Consider the following 22,540-nt stretch of genomic DNA (forward strand, 5'->3'; position numbering starts at 1 on the left):
TGAATTCTTCTGCTCTGTTTTCTCCATTAATCCCATTCCACCTACTTTTTAGTTTCCAGGGTTTGTTTAAACTTTCTGGTCTACTGGTAGAACATTTTTCTGTTTCCCAACACCATTATTGTATTTTAAAATGCTGATCCTAACCATTTTGATGAAACAGTGTGCAAGAGGAGAAATAACATGGAAACCAAAAGCTACCCTGAATCAATTATCGATCCCAACTTTCATAGATGTTTGTCACTTTTTCGCTGTTAGTCCCCCTGTATTAGATCATGTTCCCTGGTAGCACATCTTGAGAACGTCTTGTGCAAGTGATTTATTGACAAATGCTCCTAGGGAAATGGTATGGGAATACGTGGAGCAGGATGGGGGAGGCGGAGGAAACATGCCAAGTCTGATAGGCAGAAAACTGCCACACCCAAAGACGTCCAAGTCCTAATCTCTGGAACCTGGAAATACATTACCTTACGTGGCAAAAGATACCTTACAGCTGTGAATAAATTAAGGATCTTGAGATAGTGAGATAATCCTGGATTAGCCAGGTAGCCCAAATATAATCACGAGGGCCCTTAAAAGTGAAAGAAGGAAGCAGGAGTATCAGAGACTGAGAAAGAGTTGAAGATACTATGTTGCTGGCCTTGAAGATGAAGCATAGAGCCACAACACAGGAAGCATATGGCCTCTAGAAGATGGAAGGCAAGGATGGTAAGGATGTGATTCTTGCTGAGAACCTTCAAAAGGAACCCAGCACTGTCAACACTTTGATTTTAGCTCAAAGGAACTAATTTTGGACTTCTCAGGCAAAGTCCATCAAAGAACTTCTTTGACCTGATCCCACACAAGAGTCCTAGGGTGTAAGCACTGCCTCAGAGCTGCCCCACTGATGACAAGGGGTTTGAGACTTTAATACTGACACACCTATAAATTTTCTGGTTATTTATAGCTAAATTCCCAGTTCTGACTCTCCACCTGAAATTGGGAGAGCACACGATTGTCAAAAGGGATTCAGAGTTCTGGAATGAGCACTGACATTATTCACTAGGCCTCTCTTCACCTAATTTTCCTTTTAGATACTCAGCCATTATATATTCAGAATCATAGACTAAAATACAATTCATTTCTATTTCTTGCACCATAAAATATTAAAAAGAAAATGTGAAGTGGGAAATCATTCTTCAGAGAAATGAGATGAAGTAGAAGGCAGCAAAAGTCTTATTCCAAGGTGGGAATCAAACAGCTTATACCATGAAGTAATGACACCTAATTAAAGATATAATTGAAGGTCACAAGTAATAGAGTGTCCTAGAGAGGCAAATATCTGGGGTATTGTGAGTCTGGTGCTAAAAAACGGTATAAATGGTATTAAAAAATCAAAGGTTAAGAGATGGGTAATTAATTCTGGATTTGAAAAGTTAACAACAACAAAAAATACTCATTTAAATACTAAGTATTAAGCTCAAGACAAAATTCCAATAACATCCATTTTGATGTCTGAATCTCTGCCCTTTATCTAATAAATGAAACAATCTAAATGCAGTTATTTAACCAATGCATCCTTTTGCCTACTAATGCATTTATAATTGCATTATGTCTATACAATGTTGGCACCTATCTAGATGCTAGAAATAAAAAAAAAAGTACCATACATATTCACAATCTTTTCCTTCAGATAGCTTATAGTCTCATAGTATAGGACACTTACAGGAACCTAAATATAAAATATACACATATCTTAGTAAATGTAAGATATTATATATATTATTTGGGTTCTTTGACTTCATTATGGTAAGTCTGATAATAATGTAATTCTGACAATTAGATTATTAGAGATAAACAGGTTCAACAGGTGCTATGGTTGATTAAATAGTTATCTTGAAAATTTAGGACAGACAAAATGCCCAATCTAACTCACAAATTTCTTCCCACAAACACACTCTTCCTAATTTCACAAAAACATTTCCTTCAGCTTTCATTTGAGAAACTAGATTATACATTATCTTCACCATACAAAAAAGTAATTGCCTATTTCATCGGTTTAATGTAGCACTTAAATACATAAATATTTAACCAGCTGTTTATTATTTCATCCATCTTTTATTTTACTCATATTAATATAAAACTCAGACAATTGTGTAATGATCATTCAAGACTCTCATTGGTATAAGAAATGAGTTTGAAATTTAATTTTTATATTGACACTTTATACAACCTTAGATTTAGAATTGTTGATTTGAAAATGAGATTCCATTGACAAAACTATTTCACTATCCTAGAAATTATTCTCACTTATATTCCAACTAAATAACACAATCAAGTTGTATCTATTTATGGTGATTGAGTAATTAAGTTACATTTCTTTGATTGTAAGAATTTTCCCATAAGATATTCAAATTTCAATCTTTAAGATATTTATCTTTAATTGTCCTAGGTTTGAAATTGTATTGTTTGAAATTTTGTGGTAAAATGGAAGTTTTAGCAGCCTAACAGAATGCTTATAAATAGGCTCCATATCTCTGGTTTGTCATTTTAGTTAGGTATGCTGAAATCTAGAAGAGAACAATTATGATTCAACTAGATTGACCCTTTTCATAAGTCAAAAATGCTTCAGTCAAAATTTTAAAATGTTAACATACGATTTTTAAAAGACCCTCATCAACATTCAAGACTAATTGAAATGATTGATATGATCCAATTACCAATATTTTATAGGTCCTTCTCTACTGCTTTTGAAATACTTGTCTTAAGCATTTATAGTATTCTTCCTCTGCTAACAAAAAACCTGCTATGGCATGTATTTGTTTTTGTTTTTGTTTTCAGATGGCGTCTCGCTCTGTCATCCAGGCTGGAGTGCAGTGGCACAATCTTGGCTCACTGCAACCTCTGCCTCCCAGGTTCAAGCAATTCTCCTGCCTCGGCCTCCCAAGTAGCTAGGATTACAGATGTATGCCACCATGTCCAGCTAATTTTTGTATTTTTTAGTAGAGATGGGGTTTCACCACATTGGCCAAGCTGGTCTCGAACTTCTGACCTCAGGTGATCCACCCGCCTAGGCCTCCCAAAGTGCTGGGATTACAGACATGAGCCATCGTGCCAGACCTACGGCATTTGTTCGTATTAAACTCACTTTTCATTGGTTTTATGTAACACATAGAACTTTTAGACAATTATCAATAGTTTATCATTGCCGCTCCTGTTTCGGAGGTTTTTGTTTTGTTTTGTTTTGTTTTTGTGGCAGCTAATGTTTTTGCATGGAGATACACAATGCCATTGGTTGGACTTTTATAAGGAAGAACATAGCTAGGGGTTCAAACTCCATATTACAGTAAGTAATTCTTCAGGATCAAGTCTTGGCCAAGAAAAGTCCAGGAACTGACCCCATTTGTTCTCCATATGACCCAACTGTACAAAAGTCTCTTCTCCACTGAATAGTTTTCAAATTTCCTGTTATCAAATGAACCATTTTCAACTTGTATCTGAAGTTTGTATCTCCATATTGAGTCTTCATTTTATTGACACTGAAATCTATTACTTGAGGTAAGATGAAACACTGAACTAATGATCTCACCCTTACAACTTTCCAGACATAAACATACTGAGAGCAGAACCAATCAAGAATGAGACCTAGTGATACATGGTATTTGGTTTCTTAAGGAGAACAGAGAAGAGACAAAAGGAATTTCTGGTCTCAGAGGCCCATGCAGACATTCCTAAACTGGACTAGTAAGAAATATGAGCCTTCCAAATACCTGAGAGGGAAGGAATCTGAATTGGTATGCTGTTCTAAGAAAAAAATATTCTCTTAGCAAGAGGGCTAGGGTCAGACAAAGAGGAACGTAGTCTTTCTATTCTACTTATTTTCCAGGACCAGCCCTTGAAGGATATCACATAGTGAATATTTTCCAGTGGATTTATTTCACTATAGTATACTCTTCCAGAAAAAATTCCAGTTATAAGTGTTTTGAGTTTATAAATGAAGTTTTAATCTTGTATATCTCACCCAAAAAATCAGTCATGTCAAAAATAACCTTATGTTACGTAAAACGTAAAAAGCCAACAGACAGCCAAATAACTGTATAATAAAACTATACAGGTAAGATACAGGTATCTGAATATATGAATATATAGTTGTATACAGCTATACAAATTATAAAACAAAATATATTAGCTAGTAAGAGACAATATCTAAGTCTCAGGATATTTCTACCACGTAATGAAATCATAAACTCTTTTTCTCCCCCAAGATCTTTACTAAATTTTACTTAAAAATAAATTTTAAAAATATTCTTGGGAAATAACTTAATCTTTTGGTCCTCCAAAGTGACAATTTGAGAACTTTCAACAGAAACACAGTAGTTGTTCTTAATTGCCATGAGTATTCATGGAAGACAAAGTACGTGATATAGAACTATATGTTTACTTTCTACAAAATTAAAGAATAAGAGATAATGTAAAAGTAGTTTCAATTGTAAGTAAATGTTGTTTGTTTAAAGAATATAATAATCACTTTTGTGATTTGACAACAATAATGAAATTTACTTGATATGAACAGCAAAATTAACTTTAGTTTCTTCCTCTTTTATTATAATGTAATAGGGGCTGTGATCTAAGAGTAGATCTTGAGTTTCATTCCTATGGAAAAATAAACATATATTTATTCTAGAAATAAGCTGTAAAATACATTGATCTATTTGCTTGTCCAGCGCTAACATTGCTGAGAAAAGAGAGCACAGTAGTATTTACATTGAGAGCCTTTCTTATATCAACGAAGTGTCTTTCACCACTGACAAGGAAAATAAAGCTCATGAAGCAAAATACTAACTTATTTTTATAGCTCTGTAATAGTAAGCTAAGGCCACAATAATGCTGTGTAACAACCAACCACAAAAATCACAGCAGAATACACAAATAAGCACTTATTATTCACAAGTCTTCAAGTTACCTAGTGATCAGCTAATCTAATCTGTGCAAAGCTTAGCAGCTCTGTTGGTTTTACATGTGCTCTTTCATGTAACCTTAGGTTTTTAGCCATAAGAGTTTCTCTTCTTTTTCCTGGAACAGCAGGCTAACCTAAACATGTCCTTCTCATGGCATTAACAGAGTCACAATAAAGAAAGTCCAATCACACAAGTGTTTTTCAAGGCTTTATTCATGTAACACCCTTCAACCTTCCATTGGATAAAGTAAGTCATGTGGTCCAGTTCAAAGGCGAGGAGTGGAAAAACACACTTCACCTTTTTAATGAGAGAAACTTCAAAGTTCGATAGCAAAGGGTATCGATGCAGGGAATGATAAACAACTGGGTCTATTAATACAGTCTACCATCAGCCTCCTTGGAGCACATAGGAGTCTCCTCCAGCTTTATCTCTGGCTGCCTTCTCTAACTCTATGGGCCACAAGAGACATCATATTTCCCATTGTTAATTTTTATTTGCTTTTGAACACATATATCATTTCTCACTTAATCTTACACAAACATTCACAATTAATTTTAATATAATCAAACTCTCGATTCATAAGGCCTCATTCAGAAAATACCTCTATCGATCTGCCTGTGTGGGGAAGTGATTTAGGAGAATGTGATGTCTGAGGCTCATTCTTTGTAGGAATGTGTGGGGTATTGCAGGCCACCACTAGAGCATCACCTTTTAATGGGGGCACTAGTAGACACCAATGCACAACAACATGAATGCAATCACCAAATAGCAAAGAATAACAAAGTGTGTGAGGAATGGATATTCTCCTACCTGGCCTCCTGTTTTCCATCCATTCTCTAATTAAAGCTAGGATAACATTTACATTATTTCTTTCTTTCTGCATTTTCGGCTTTATTACATCACTTCATTGTTTAAAATTCTTCCTTACAGGGTATATACATGCAATGTGACGGTAAACAATGAAGATGAACAAATCGCAATAGTTTTAGCAATTACTTTGAACAAATTTAGATGTTTATCCACAATTATCTAAACTATCTCTCCTCCCTGAAATTGTTTAGATTCCAATTCCAGAGTTTCTATAATGAGCTTATTACTTTCACAAGGATCCTAATAAGAATCAAGAATAATCTTACAGTATTAGGCTTTCTGACTTCCCATCTTGTCCATTATCAAATAGCAAATAACCAAAGTTTGGCTAAGAAAATGTTCAGTTTCTTTAAAATAAGTAATCTATATTTTTCAAGAATCAAGTAGCTTCATTTGAAGGTAATAAAGGACCATCTTCATGTTCTTTTCACAGGCCTCATTAATATGAACTTGAGCTGTCAGGAATTCAGGAGGAAAGTTGTACAAACATGTTCGGGACGCTACAGAAAGACTTATCTTCAGAATATCATTATACCCTGATAAATTCAGAAAATCAGGAAATTTGATTAGTTATTCAAAAAATCGTCTCAAAGATATTATACTATTAATTCCATTATTAAAATGGCTTTCTTCAAGGCTGGTTTGTACGCAGTGAACTCTGTTAGCCAATGTTTGCCTTAATAACTTCTTGCTTCCTATAGTCATACCCCATACTAAATTTTAATGGAGTTTGCTCAAGATTCTTATGCCATAAGAATTATAGCTACCACTCAGTAATTTTCCTCTTTGTGCCAAGAACTATATTTGAAAATATTATTACAAATATTCGCAGGAACAATCAGGTAGTTTTTTGTTATTATTCTTAGTTAAAAATGAGAAAACACACTCCAGGACGCTGAGTCTTGCATGGTATGTTAGAGATCTAGGATTTTTCTTTTTTTTTTTAATAGGAGATAGGAAGTAACTGAAGAATTTTAAGCAAGAGAATGACATAATCAGAGTTACATTTTGGATACATTATTCTGGTGGCAGAACTTACCTAATCCTTGGGTGATCTGCCACAGGCAAGAATGAAAATGGATGCTTGTTCGGAGGTCATCATACTGTAGCAAGAGTGATGAGAAACAATACAGGTTAGAATGAAGGTAGTGACATTGTTAATGAACTTCAGTTTTTTAAATTTTTTAATGTGTAAACTTACCATAAGACCTTTCTCAACAGTCTTTCATGCAGCCTTTACAAATATATAATTGACATGCATATAAATCATTTTTGTTTTTCTTGCCAAGATTTGTGGTTCCCTACTATACACACGTGTTTTCACACTGCAGCCTGATTGCTTGTATTAGCTACTATAATGGCTAATGCTCTAATGAAGAGAAGCCAAAGTCAGAAAAAATCTCTCTCACTCTATGTATTTCTCTCTCCCCCTCCCTCCCTCCCTCCTTTCCTCCCTCCTTTCCTCCCTCTCTGTCTCTCCCTCCCTCTCTCTCTCCCTCTCCCCCTCTCCCCCTCTCCCTCTCTGTCTGTTTCTCTCTTTCTCTCTTTCCACTGACTGAAATATCCCACATTTCAGTAGGAGGGTAGGGAAAGAGAAACAAGCAACATTTTTTATCCAAATAAAAAAAAAATATGGCACACAACACTTTCACTCCCATTCTTTAGCGAGAACTTAGTTATGGCACCAGAACTAGCTGCAAGGTAAGCAGCTAGTTTCCAATAGGGCAGTTATATGTCTATAATGAAGAGAAAAAAGGGATTTGAAATGGCAACTGAAATTGTATAACAAAAGTCTTCCTTACATTTTTCTATATCATTCTCATAAGTACAATTTTTCAATTATTTTAATTGCCACCCAAATAAACTTTAAACCCTTTCTCCTATTATTCAAGTCCTGTTTTATCTGACTCTTTCCTACATACAAGGTATCATTTCCTGTTGCTGTCATTTAAACCTTATTGTTTTAGTAAGTATATATATATAAATAAATAAAAAAATCCCCCCTTCCTCCTTTCCCTTTTTTGCTTTATGCTTATATTTTCTGCTAGATTGCAATGCATTCTGACCTCCAAAAACCCTAAGCCTGCATATCTTCTAGTCCCATATTTGTTTCCTCTGCTACAGAGTCTGACTTGATCCCACCAATGAGAATAACTCTTCTTCCATTGAGCATCTTGAGATCTTGACATACATCACTTCATAGGTGTTAATCATTTGATTTTTTAAAAATTTGACCGGGCGCGGTGGCTCAAGCCTGTAATCCCAGCACTTTGGGAGGCCGAGATGGGCGGATCATGAGGTCAGGAGATCGAGACCATCCTGGCTAACACGGTGAACCCCATTTCTACTAAGAAATACAAAAAATAGCCGGGCGAGGTGGCAGCGCCTGTAGTCCCAGCTACTCGGGAGGCTGAGGCAGGAGAATGGCGGGAACCCGGGAGGTGGAGCTTGCAGTGAGCTGAAATCCGGCCACTGCACTCCAGCCTGGGCTACAGAGCGAGACTCCATCTCAAAAAAAAAAAAAAAAAAAAATTTAAGCACTTTTGTTATTGAATATTGCACATATGCAAAGTAATATATAAAAATAAATGTGATAGATTGTTGCAGTAATAACCCTCAATTTGTTTGTGCCTCTTGTAGCTGTGTTTTTGTGTAAGTATCTCCCTCTGAGGTAAAAATCACATATACACTTTTAAAAATTTATAAGATGAGATTTTTAACTATCATTTATACTAAGAAGTAGCATTATAAACATCTCCCTGACCTATTAAATACTTTGCCATAATTTTGGGATAGCCATTATCATGAATTTTAATATTTTTAACCATTTCCTTGCTATTCCTTAATGTACATACATATTTGCCTAAAATATTGAGTTTTGCTGTATTTTGAGATTTATAAAAATTACATCGTACTATACGTAATCTTCTATCATATACTTTATTTCTAAAACATTATGTTTGTGGGATTCATCTATAGAATTGTGATGAATTTATTTTCACTGCTATATAATGTGATATATTTGTCCATTTTCTACAGATAAATATCTGTGTGACATCCATATTTTTATTTATAACATACGCACATATATTTTTTATTCTCCAAGATAAAGAGTTTTGCCATAAACCTTCTTGCATAATTTCCAGGTTCAGATCTCCAGAAGTGTTCCAAGGCAAAAATTGAGGAGAAGAATCCTTAGGTGGTATGTGTGTGAATGCTCTTCTTAACATTTTTATATTTATGGCTTTCAAAATTATTTTACCAATTTATATTCCCACCAGCAACATAATACACAATAATATTCTCTTCAACCATGTTAAAACATTCTTTAAAAATTATTTGCCAATCCAGTGTGTATTGTGACATTACTTTGGTCTTTGTCTTTTCATAAATGTTAGTGGAGTTGAACATTGTTTTATATATCCCTTGGCCATAACTGGCTTGATAACGATTATTTCAAACAGATAAAGTATTTTTCTTTCTAATTGATTGTTTGGCACTCTTTATATCCTTATGAGGAGATGCTTGAAAGAAAAAGTAAGAAAACAGACTTCTGCAATGTGTTCATTCTAGTTTAACACACAGCCAACTTGGATAAACTCTTTCAAATCAGCTCCTACAACATTATCTAGGATGTAGCATTTCCTGTGAGAGCTGTTAGAAACCTTGAATACTAAAACAGATAAAATATGAAGCATTTTAGAAGACTTCTTCAGGCTCTAGAGATAAGGCTTGAGGTACTGATGTTCAAAACTAGTAAAGCTGAAATAAGAGAAACCAGCACAGATTTTAAAAATGCATCCAAAAATTCTACACATTTTATTAGTATTGTCACAGAACACATTATTATATCTAATAATAACATATCTTATCCCAATAATATGTTCCACTTACAGAATGATCACACTAATACTGCAACATCTAGAAGTGTTTGGATTAATATTAACATTGTTTCCCCATGACACAAATTCTTCTGGACTAGTACTTAGTATTCTTTGGAAAACAAACTTTCTTGATAACTAGGTCTTAATGCAAAAAATATAGCAAGTTTACAAAAAGAAAGTAGATGTAATTTTAGCACAAAATAAAGCTGTGTAAACCAAGTAAATCTTAAGAATATATAAAGGACCTTAATCAAAAGTAAGGCAGAACTATCTTGTCAATGGTGAGAGATGAGGGTGATCAAATACTAATATCGCTTCTGCAAAGGGTTTTCCAAAGTCTTTTCTTGGAGAGCCATCTTAATGTTCAGTGGTATTTTAAATCAGAGACACCTTCTTTATGTCTCTCCTAAACCTTTTATGCTACAATTTAAGCTCTTTTTTTTCTTACCACATATACAGTATTGGTGAAAAATATGTATTACTTTTTTGTTTTTCATTAAAAATTCATATTCATGTAGCATTTATATCGATGAAATGTTATACGAATGTTCCCAGATGTTTAGCTTCATTCTTTATATTTTTTTCCCTCACTGCTGTATTCATTTTCCCAAAAGCTCCTTGGACTACCTGAAAGTTTCAGCAAGTGAAGACATTTAGTAACTAGTACCTAGATTTTATTTTCTGAAAAACATATAGAGATTTCCAAATGACCCTTCTCATTAAACAGAGATAACTTCATTCCTAAAGTCCTGTGGCATAAGAAACATCCCCAGCACTATGCTGATGGACTTCACCTCAATACCTGTTTTCCACAGGTAGACCCTGGTGTGATTTAGCTGAGCAGTAAAAGTTGGAGGAGGGTTCTTATTTACTTCCAGTACTTCGCACCTACAGTAGTAATCTCGCTGATGATATGGTTTTAAATGCCATTACATGCTGATGACTTACAGATTTGTATCTCTGGCCAGTATGTCTCCTGCAACATCAGGACTTATATTTCTAACTGCTTTCTGGGCATCCCACTCTGACATTAACATGCCCATAACCAAGGTCTCAACTCTTTGGAACAATTCCTTTCTGTCCTAGACTGAACCTAATAAATGATTCCTCCTTCTTTCCAGTTACTTGAGCCATTTTAACAGGAATTCTTAACTCACTTTAGATGTTTGTCCCCCCAAATCTCATGTTGAAATGTGATCCCCAGTGTTAGAGGTGAGGCCTAGCAGGAGGTGTTTGTGTCATGAGGGCAGATGCCTCATGAATGGCATGATGTCCTCCTGGTGGTTCTGAGTTCAAGCAAGATCTGGTTGTATGAAATAGTCTGGGACCTCTCTCTCCTCTCTCTTGCTCCCTCTCTTGCCATGTAACACACTGGCTCCCCTTTTTGCCTTCTGCCATAAGTAAAAGCTTCCCAAGCCTTCTCCATAAGCCAAGCAGATGGTGCCATGATTGTATAGCCTAAATAACCATGAGCCAAATAAACTTCTTTTCTTTAGAATTCACCCAGTCTCAGGTACTTCTTTAGAGCAATGCAGAGTGGAATAATACATTCACTCTCTTCTCACACCCCATTAACATACCTTATCAACTCTGCCTGTGAAATATTTCCAGATTCCAATCACCTCTCATCACCTCTGCCATTACCATGCTAGTCCAAGTTATCCTATTTTCTAGGCCTGGCTTATTTCAGTGTCTTCTAACCTGCCCTCCTTTCTTTCTGCCTTTACTGTAACACCCAGTATTCTCCTCACATGGCCAGATTCCTTTTAAAATACAAGTCATGGCCTCTTCTGCTCAAAACCTCCAAATGGCTATGCATCTCTGAGTAAAAATTCGAAGTCCTTCCAGTGGCCTTCAAGATCCTATACAACCTGGCTTCCTGCTATCAGCCTACACTTGTGTTCTTCCTCTTTTCCCATCAGTCGCTCTGCATGACCACAATGGTCTCCTTGCTGTGTTTCTAATATGCCAACCATATTTCTGCAATCGTTGCTATCTTTGCCTGAAATGCCCTTCTCATGGATATCTACATAAATCATTCATTTTGTCTCTATGCCCAATTCTGTATCACCACTATGTGAATTAGGCAACACTTTCTACCTTGATGGGAGGCTTTTTTTCCATCTTATAATTTAGAAAAACAAAATCATCCTGTGGGTTTCATATTGCGTTTCTTGTTTTATCTAGATCAGCATACTCTAAAAGTGAGAGATGCTTGGGGTCTATTGGTTTGAAAATAAGGAAATTAAATCCCCTCACTTTCTCAATTTTGGTGATATTTCTATTAGATGTGCTATTTATTTCCCATTAAACCATAAATTAGGCCATTTTCCAATTATTTCTAAACCATTTATTGAGCATCAACTCTGAGAATATCTTTGTGATAACTTTTTGAGGAATTGATAAATTAATGAACATGCTAAGATTTCCTTATCTTTCAATGTAGATGGAGTATATTTCCAAATAACTGTAGTAACTGACGTAATAGGATGATGTGAAGCATGTATCAAAATAAGAGTGCTATAGTTATTTATTAGAGGGATTAAATACACATGGTTGGTGTATTTGGTCATTTTGAAGGAATTCACAAATGAGAAAAGTCTCTAGGAATCAACAGAATATCAGCAGGCAAAACTTAGAGAGGACATTACTGGTGAATTTAAAAAAATGTTTTCAAGGTGCGTTGGGGGATACAGAGTAGTTAAACTTATTTTCACTTAATAACAGCCCTCAATAATAGAAGGTTAGTGTGAGATCAGATCCATTGGGCCCCTATGTTCAATAGTCAATATTTTTCAAATATTTCCTCTTTCTATCATGACATCCTTGGAGAAATGTTTGCCATCTCAAACTATTTAAAGTCCTAAGTAGAACACCTTAGAAAGGCTTATTGACCTCAAGATGTATTGTTTGGCACAATATTGTTGACTTTCACCTTTAAAACAAGTAATGGTCAAATAACCAGCCACTATGTAACACGTGTCTTTGCTCCTCCGTCTTCCTCCATGATAGTGAAACCTCCCCAGCCATGTAGAACTGTGAGTCCCTTAAACTTCTTTCCTTTATAAATTACCCACTCTTGGGTATGTGCTTATAGCAAAGTGAGAACGGACTAATACACCTGTCATATTTGCTTGAAAATAATGTATATTCTGCAGTGTTCTATATATGTCCATTAAGTCATATTCGTTAATAAGGCATCTGCTGTATTCTCAGTAATCTTTTTTCCTGTTAATCCATCAATAAGTTTGCTAAAAATCCTTCACTAAAATTGTACACTTTTGATTTATCCTTATAGTTCTAACAATTTATAATTTATTCACTTCTAAAACATAATATTAGGTACACTTAAGCTTATTAAACTTAAAATAAGAATGATTGAAAACCTTATCAATATGTGTTGATCTTCATTGTCTCTAGTAATGATTGTTTTGTGTTAAAGTGTAAACACACTTTATACATATGATTAAGTCAGAGTTTTTGTTTGTTGTTGACTATTGCTGTCCTGATGTGTATTTCCCTTCATTTTACTTTAAACTTTTCTGTGGTTTTGGGTCTTTAAATAACATGTAGCTACTGGTTGAAGTTACTATTTTTAAATCTAATATGGTAATAGTGACTTTTCAATCCACTTACATTTAACATTTTATGAGATTATCTGGATGTGTTTTGGGCCGGGTGGGGGGAGGCAGTGGTGGGGTCAGGGTCTTACTCTGTCACCCAGGGAGGAGTGGCATGATCAGAGTGCACTGCAGTCTCCATCTCCTAGGCTCATGACATTCTCCCACCTTAGCCTCCCATGTATCTGGGACTACAGGAACATGCCACAATGCCAGGCCAATTTTACATTTTTTTAAGTAGAGATGAGATCTCACTATGTTGCCCAGGCTGGCCAAACTCCTGAGCCCAAATAATCCTCTCTCTTTGGTCTCCCAAATGCTGGAATTACAGATGTGAGCCACCACACTCGGCCTGGATTTCTATCATATTACTCTATGCAACATTTCTCCCTTTTAATGTGTCTCTTGTTATCTTTTTCTCCTTCTTTTTTTTTTTTTTTTTTTTTTTTTGTGACAGAGTCTCGCTCTGTCACCCAGGCTGGAGTGCAGTGGCTGGATCTCAGCTCACTGCAAGCTCCGCCTCCCAGGTTCACGTCATTCTCCTGCCGCAGCCTCCCAAGTAGCTGGGACTACAGGTGCCCGCCATCTCGCCCGGCTAGTTTTTTGTATTTTTTTAGTAGAGACGGGGTTTCAGCGGGTTAGCCAGGATGGTCTCGATTTCCTGACCTCGTGATCCGCCCATCTCGGCCTCCCAAAGTGCTGGGATTACAGGCTTGAGCCACCGCGCCCGGCCCCTTTTTTTATTTTGTTGAAATAATTGCATTTTATCACATTGCAATTACTGGTTTAGAACAGGGGTCAAAAATCTACAATTCAAGGACCCAAATCCAATCCAACACATCTTTGTAAATAAAGTTTTATTGTAATATACCTACACTCGCTCGTTTAGGTATTATTTATGTTGCTTTCACACTACAGATGCGGAGTAGAGTAGTTGGAATAAAACTACAAAGCCTAAACTATGTACTGTCAGGTCTCTACAGAAAAAGCGTGCTGACCCTTATTTAGAAGATATATATTGTTTTTCTGGTCTTTTATCTTTGCACTTAAAACTTTACCATGAATTCTGAGGCCAAATCAAATTTAATCATCATCATCGAGTAAAATGCAAAACATGTATTTTTAGTCATCTACCTTCTAGCATATAGTCCATAGTTTCACTGTGTTTTAAACTCTGTGTTAACTCTTTAAACACTATTCTAACTCTACTCTGCTTTTTAAACTATGGTTGTTAAACGATATTTATTTTAATCTATCCCCCATGTTTACTATTTTTTACTTATCATTTTTGCATATATTTCCTTTTGAACTTTATTTTCTTTCTTCCTGAGGTATAGCCATTAGCAGTGGCTTTGCTATTAATGATAAATTCTTTTTCAGTTTCCGTTTTATTGTCTCAAAAATGTTTTAATTTGCCCTAACTATTGAAGATAGTTTTGCAGGACATAGAATTCTAAGTAAGTTATTTTTCCTTATCAATTTAAAGACAGTAATTATAAGTTGACTGACTTTGAAGTTGAGAAGAGTTTGATTGAGAAGCGTACTGTTAGCCCAAATATTGTCCCCAATTTTCTGGAAGACTGATTAGATGGATGTTAGTCCCCATGTACTTTTAGTTCTCTGTTAGATTTTCCATCTCTATCTGGCTCAATGCTGCCTTCTGGATAGTTTCTTCAGATCTGTCAGCCAGCTCACTATCTCTTTTGTTCTTGATATCAAAACCACTATTGATCACATCCAATAAAGTTTAAAGATTTTTCTTCTTAGATGTTTTATTTAGTCATTTAAAATCTTTTTATACTTATGTTTTTATTCTTTTTGAAAAAATCACATAAAATATACTTACTTATATTCTATATCCAATAATTCAGTAAACAAGACAGTTACGAGTTTGGTGTTAGCATTTTTTCTTATACCTCTTATAGTGCCTTGTTTGTACATTTATTGTGATACTTTTTGTTTTGTTTGTTTGTTCCTTTGGTTGTTTTGGTGTGAGCTTATATTCCTTAGTGTATTTTCAGTGGGAGTTCCTTGGGTCACAGGTTAAATGTCAAGTTCCAAAAGAGAAATTTTGCATTTGCTTCTCTCAAATGCTTTTTCAGCTTCACTAATCAGATCAGAGACTTTTAAGACTTACATTTATGCCATAACTGCACACGAGTATATGTGTATGTGTAGATGCCGTACATAGTGTGACTTCTAGTCTGTCTCTTGTCGCATGGAAAGGTCATTGAAACCAAAGCTCCGGGCAAATAGAAATCAGAAAATGCTACTAATGCAGTACTCATTTCTCCCCTGTACGTGTGTGTGTGTTGCTAGAGAAAGTGATACGTAGTCTAAGCTCTCTTATTGGGCTTATGCTCAAGTTTGAGAATTTTTCTCCTACTTTTTTCTGCAGATACCTGAAAGAAAATATAGTCCAGCTTTTTAAGTAAGTTCTATATTTAACTATATAGTATTATCCGCAATGAACTTATATATATATAGCTTATGTCTCACTAAACTCTTGAGTTAGGTCCTGTTTCCAGACTGACGAATTCTTGAGGCTCTTTATGCAGTATTAGCTACTTTATTTTCTTCTCTATAATTTGCAGAAGTTGAGGATCTACTGTATCTACCCATCCCCTACTTTGACCTTTCAGATTTGATTTGATTTGATTTGATTTGATTTTTGAGATGGAGTTTCGCTCCTGTTGCCCAGGTTGGAGTGCAATGGCACGATCTCAGCTCACTGAAACCTCTGCCTCCCAGGTTCAAGCAATTCTCCTGAGTCAACTTCCCAACTAGCTGGGATTACAGGCATGTGCCACCACAATCAGCTAATTTTTTATTTTTAGTGGAGATGGGGTTTCACCATGTTGGTCAGGCTGGTCTCAAACTCATGACCTCAGGTGATCCACCCACCTCAGCCTCCCAAAATGCTGGGGTTACAAATGTGAGCTACCACGCCTGGACCAGAATTGATTTTAGGCTAGCTGACTTAGTGAAGTTGAAACAAGGATGCAAAAGTTAACATGCATGCTTTTGATTTTTGAAATTTCTTTGTAATTTTTAAAGGCTATATCTGATGTGACTTTTCCTGCCTTTGAAATCTGTCTTTAAAACAGCCTTTAATAAATATCACAATAGACTTTTAAAATCTGGCAGAGCCTTTGCTATTTAAAATTGCTAACTTGGTTACAGCATCATTTTCTACTTAAATACGCATTGACATTGATTGTTACTTTTTGTACTTTCTCTTCAATTATGATCTTAAAGAAACTTGATAAAACACAGATGTATACCTGTATACCAACAATTTTTATGCTTTATCAGCAAAGGCATCTTCACTTCTAACTTTAAAAACTTCCAGACCAAAAAAAAAAAAAAAAAATTGTGAAAGGAAAAATAGGTAATCCGAGATGGAAATTAGATAATAGTGAGCACTGGACTGAACAGTTATTAGATGGTTACTTGTGTTTGGGAATGAGGATTTCTTCTGACTTGAATGGAACTGCAACATAAGCTAATTATTCATCGTAAATGTCTTGGGAGATGGTATCTGCCAGCTTGTGAAGTACCCAGTAGACTCTGGCTTGGGTTTGATGATGATGATACAAGGATTATAAAATGACAGTCCTTAGTTGAGAAAAAAATAATTTTGGATTTTCTGCCTGTGTTTTCTTAATTTCTTTAATGTAGACTATTTATTTTTGCCTTAGTTTTAAAGAATTTGAATATTTATGATTTATGCCATTCTATTTCCAAAAAGGATTATGGCCACTTTACAGAATAAAAACAAGTATAAAGCAGAAAAATTAAAAATAATCAAAAAAACAAGTACATCATTAACAAACTAAAAAGATCTGAATGAAGATCTGTTAAAATAGGCCAAATTATTCTGGTTTCTGGTAATAGCCTGGGTATCACCAAGTTAATACTAAGAGTTTACTGTAATAGTTATTAGAAAATAATGTGACTGAGTATATGTGCATATTATACACATAGGTAATTCTAGAAAATGCAAAAACACTGATGCCAATTATCTCCCTTCTCATATGAAAAAGAACAAATGAGGTATTTCCCCATCCTAATTTTTTTTGCTATTTTTAAAATTTGTTGTTTGAACAGATTAAGAAAAATCTTTAATTCATGGATTGTTGCTTTGCACATTTAATAGTGAGATAATTATTAACAACACAAAAAACAATTTTAGCAATTAAGAACAACAAAGAATCATGTGATCCACACTTTGCATTTGATAAATATTCTTATAGTCTCAATTTATGACATACTTACATTTTGTATTCCTTTTAAATAAAGAACCAAATCAAGAACAGCAGAAATTAGCATCTGTTTTATTTTAAAATATGGAAATATATTTAAACAGCACATTTAAAGAATAAAATAATAGACTTCCATTTCTTATTCTCTCAATGGTACACCATTAATCAAAAATATATTACTTAACGTCCCCATTAATATAGTTACTGTCAAATTTTCTTTAAGATAAACTGTATTTCAAAACAACATTTTAATATACCTGAATTACAAACAAAGCCGTAACATTTTTGAAGACACTTTTAAGTTTTGTTTGAAAGATCCAAAAGGATGATTAATAAGTGGTGCTTTATGAATATTTTAGATTAACTGTAAATAAGCCTAACCACAGAGTCACCATAAAATAGCAAGTTATCATTCTGAAGATCATTCTTCAAAAAGTCAGTGTGTGTTAAAGGCCTTACAGGGCATTCCAATAGATAGAGAAAATAAATTAATTTTAGAGGGAAGAACACACATGCACACACCCACATAACCCCCCGCCCCAGAACCTTCCTGTTTGGAATTATTTGTGCTTGGAAGAAGGTTTACAGAATCCCTTTACAAAATACGGTTTTCATTGAGCTCACTCTCAAAGATATGAAAAATGAATTTCAGCTGTTCTTCAGAAATGGCAATTCTGTCAAAGCCATTCTGGGACTTTTGGCAATTTCCTCCGGTTCAGTTTCAGTGCTTTTACTTCTAAATAAAATCCCTTGCATCACATCAATCAGCAAACTCAGTTATAAAGGAGAGTTAAAGAAAATGGTTCTGTCGGCATCTTCTGCTCTTGTACATTTTATGCATGCAGTGACTCCTGCCCGTGGGGAGGAAAGTGAAGCCCATGTAAATGTTTATTTATTTCGGACTAGGTTTTTAAATCTAAAAAAAAAAAAAAAAAAAAAAAAAATCTGCAGCAGTAGTGTTCTAGATAATAGGCAGATATGATTTATCTGAGGTAAGAAGGTTGTACTACAGTTAGTGTTAACTTGGAAAGCTATGGACACAGGCTCAAGCCTGTCTTCTGAAGCTTTGAGCTCTTTGCAAAATCTACAATCCACAAGCCAAAAAGGAACATGCTCCTACAGTTACACCAGTTCTATTAAAGCAAACAGTTAAAACAATTATGTGCAATCTTTCAGCTTCTATGTTCTGCCTACTGTTTATTTATTCAAATCCAGTTCAACATTTCACTTTATCTAATGAAGCAGGAACTCTGAAAGAGAAATTGTGTTTATCCAAGCATTTTTGTTTGGGTTGTTATTTTTTTAAGTCTTATTTCTAAATAAATATCCTATCGTGGTTTTCATTGGCACAATATAAATAAATTATTCAATTTCCTTCCACAATATTAAACAGTCAAAGGAGTTCTGTCTAATCTCAGAAAATTACATAAAATTGTATTCGAAAAAAATGTTGAAATGGAATTGAATGGACTCAGCATAACCCATTGAAAATTAGACTAGATGATCTATTGTATAATGTAGTGGCCTATAAATTTTACTGATAAAGCATCCACAAAAGAGAATATATACCTTTAAATAAATAAAAATGACTATATACATGATATTGTAATTAGGAAAATAGTCAAAATGAGCCAGACTAATTTTAGGAAATTCCCCGTTTGTCTGAAAGTATGCTTTTTATTGCAGCCATAAATCTTAATACAGATCTTTTGTTATTATCAATATTTAATATTAGTGGCAGCCACATGAGCGTACTACCATATTTCTATATTTTTTCAAAATGACATTGGAGCTGTCATCAAAGTACAGAACAGAGATGGCATTTAATTTGGTTGGAGCACAACAAGGCTTTGGTACGTGATCAGGAAACATCAGATGAACCTGGGAAAGGAAAAAAAGTTTTGTTTTATTAAGAAATAAAATACACATTTTCTTACAGTTTTAAAATGATATGCTTGTTTTATCACTCAAAATCAGGCACACCGTTAAGCTCATCGCCCTTCTCCCATTTATGTTCCATGACTAGGGTGAGGGACTGAAAGATGTGTTCTTAAGCATTAACACCTGGAATCAACCCACCCATTTCAATTATGTGTTTGAACCTTGAAAAATATCTCACCAAGTAAAGAAAACTTCCTCTATAGAATATTCAGTGGAAGTTTTCCTAGGGAAAGAACACAGCAACTAGCAGTCTGTTGCTTTTAGTTGAAATGACTATTTCTATACTTATCACGAGGAATATGGAAGTTAGAAGAAAAAAAATCAATGAAAACACATAGTTGCAGAAAGATTTGGATCTAAGAATTCCCTTTTAAAAGGAAAATTAAACAATAAATCACACATTTTATGCCAACTCTTAATTTTCCATGGTAAAAGAAGCATAAAAATCATAATAAAATAAAATCCACATATAATCCAATACTTGCCTTTAAGCAATGATTTCAGCTCTTTGTAGAATTTTTTTTTATCACATTGGCTGGAGTTTAATATCCATATACTTTTTTCTCCCTTGCCTGCCCACTAGACAACTGACAAAAAGCAGGCTAAGCTAAATCAGAAGCAAAGGGCCTAGATGCTTTACAAATGAACATCCACTTCCCCAGAAGCCTAAAAAGGTGTCTGTACATGGAAAGTGAAATGCTTAAGGGTTGATAATAATTTTGATCAGACTGGCAGTCTGCCTATGATTTGAAATAATTGAGCAAAGAGCCAGAACACAGTTCTCCGCTTTCCCACCCACCTATTCTGGCCCTTCCCCCAGAGGAGTTTATGGGAAATCCCACTGATGAGTCTTATGGGATCCACAAAAAGCAAATACAACCTCTTACGGTTTTGGCTGTACAACGTCCTGGCTGAAATGATATAGGAGCCTTGCATGTGGACAGAAACAGCAGGAAAAATGAGGTGACCTGACATTGAAATTTCCTAAGACCTCACAAAACTAAATGTTGGATATTTTCTACAAATTTCTGATGCAGCTTATGTCCTTCATCAGCTTTATCTTCCATAACCCACACATACATGATTGATAATTCCGCTGTTTCAATGGCCTTGGCAGTCTACCGGGAAAAAAAAAATGGATTGTTCTTGAATGGTTTCTTAATATATTAGTCACAAACATACTTTCCTCTCTCTTTTTGTTTCATGTCCTTCACAGAACAAACATAAAGCATGCACAACACCAGGAGAAAAAAAAAAAAAATCAAACTTCCCGGTATGCTCCAGTTTTGCTATGACTTATGTCCTACATCCCAGGGTGGAGATACAGAGCAGACTCTTGTTCCAAGTTTGTGTCACTTTTTTTTAAGTTTGTTTTTCGATACTTTACTACAGCCATAAGAGCTGAACATATGTATTTATTTATTTTAAAAAAGAAAAAATGAGAGAAGGGGGGGTATTTGACAAATGGTATTTTTCAGTAAGTAGGCACTGCTTAGCCTGAGTGAATCTTTGATACATTAGATCCATATCTAAGGAAACAAAAGTCTGCTTTCATAGTCATCGAAATGATGATAAAAAGAGGCAAAGAACTTTCTGAGAAATTAAGTAGCATTACTTCAACTGATAGGAGTTATTCTACGACCTTACAGAAAGACAGTGATCTTGAAGTTCTCTTCACAGGATGAAACAACAGCATTCTTTATCTGATATGCTTTCATGTCAACATGAATTCTCATATACAAAGAGAAAAGTTAACTTCTTAGAAATCATTTTAGTGGTAGAAGTTTGAATGCAAAACATCCATCCCTGCAAAGCCTACTTACTTCCATACTCCCAGAAACAGTATTCCATATAAAGAGAGCTTATATTTACAGATAGCAAAGGTGAAGTCATATCAGACTTTAAAATCCTCCCAGAAATTTACTCTATGCCTTGTATATGGCACTAAAGTAGGTATTCTCACTGGTCATGAATCAATAAAAAGAAGAATTTTTATAAATTGCTTTAAAAATATTTGCTTTATCTTTCTGTTGCCCTCTAGCCCAAGGTTATTTCCAGTCTTTGATAATGTTCATGCTCTAGTTGTTATAGATTACATGTTTTGGTGTCTAGCTATTCTGTAGTATTTTATGAAGTCAATAAAGATGCCAGTAAATATCAAGTCATTCAAGTATTTGATTTTGCCAGTTCATATAGATGATTGTTTATTAAGAAGGAAACTAGGCTACTCCTTAATTCAGCTTTAAATTTTAAATTAATTGTGGGGGAAATTAGCAAGCTTATAGAGAGTTAAATCTTCACAAATCTTAAGAGTAATTCTTTCTTTTTCCATAAATATGCTTCAGCCACAAAGATAGGTTTTTCTACTATCTATTTTTCTCTTACTGGCATCCACCAATTAATTCCACTCCCATCAAGCCTTGATTCTAAAATAATGTGTTCTCTCCCATTCTTCTTAAATACAAAATTTAAAATTTTTATATTAGCCCAAATATTGATTTAAAATTATATCACATAGTCTGGTATGTCTGCTAGGAGCCTCTCGTTTAGTCTTCTGGAGAGTGTTCCTCTGCCAAATCAATAGGTCAGATACTATGAGGTACATCAGACTCTCAAAAGGTTTCACGAGCTCGTTAGGTAGAATGCAATCAGTTAATCAAGTCAACCTTTCAGAACCTTATTCATAAAAGTAAGCCTAGATTATTAGAGATTTAATCACTGTTAAGTTTCTGAGAGTAAGGAATAAAGAAAAGGAAGTATAATTTCTACTTTAAAGATTACAGGAGAAGGAGGAGAACAACAATAAGAAATGTCAATTAGTTTCCCATTTGTGTACTACACTGAAGAACTTTTATAATACCAAAGTGTGTTACAGAACATTCTTAAATAATTAAAAACCCTCAGATGAAATTTAGTACAGCTATTACTCAGTGTTTTTGCAATGATTACTAATGAATTGCTAGGTTAGAAACAGCCCCGGGGAACCTGTGTGCTTAGTCATACAGTTAATGAAGAAACAGTTCAAG

The 22,540-nt window shown here is 34.8% G+C and overlaps 1 protein-coding gene across 1 annotated transcript in view; it reads right to left on the reverse strand.

Annotated features, from left to right (window-relative positions):
• Nucleotides 1-17,444: 17,444 nt before the first annotated feature.
• Nucleotides 17,445-22,540, reverse strand: part of BMP5 (bone morphogenetic protein 5) — a 122,559-nt gene continuing 117,463 nt past the window's right edge. The window contains exon 7 of the mRNA XM_050788785.1: nucleotides 17,445-19,454. Coding sequence (XP_050644742.1) covers nucleotides 19,305-19,454 — 150 coding nt within the window. The 3' untranslated portion in view covers nucleotides 17,445-19,304. The remainder of the gene's footprint in view (nucleotides 19,455-22,540) is intronic.

This window comes from Macaca thibetana, chromosome 4 (genome assembly GCF_024542745.1).
Source record: "Macaca thibetana thibetana isolate TM-01 chromosome 4, ASM2454274v1, whole genome shotgun sequence".
NCBI lineage: Eukaryota > Metazoa > Chordata > Mammalia > Primates > Cercopithecidae > Macaca > Macaca thibetana.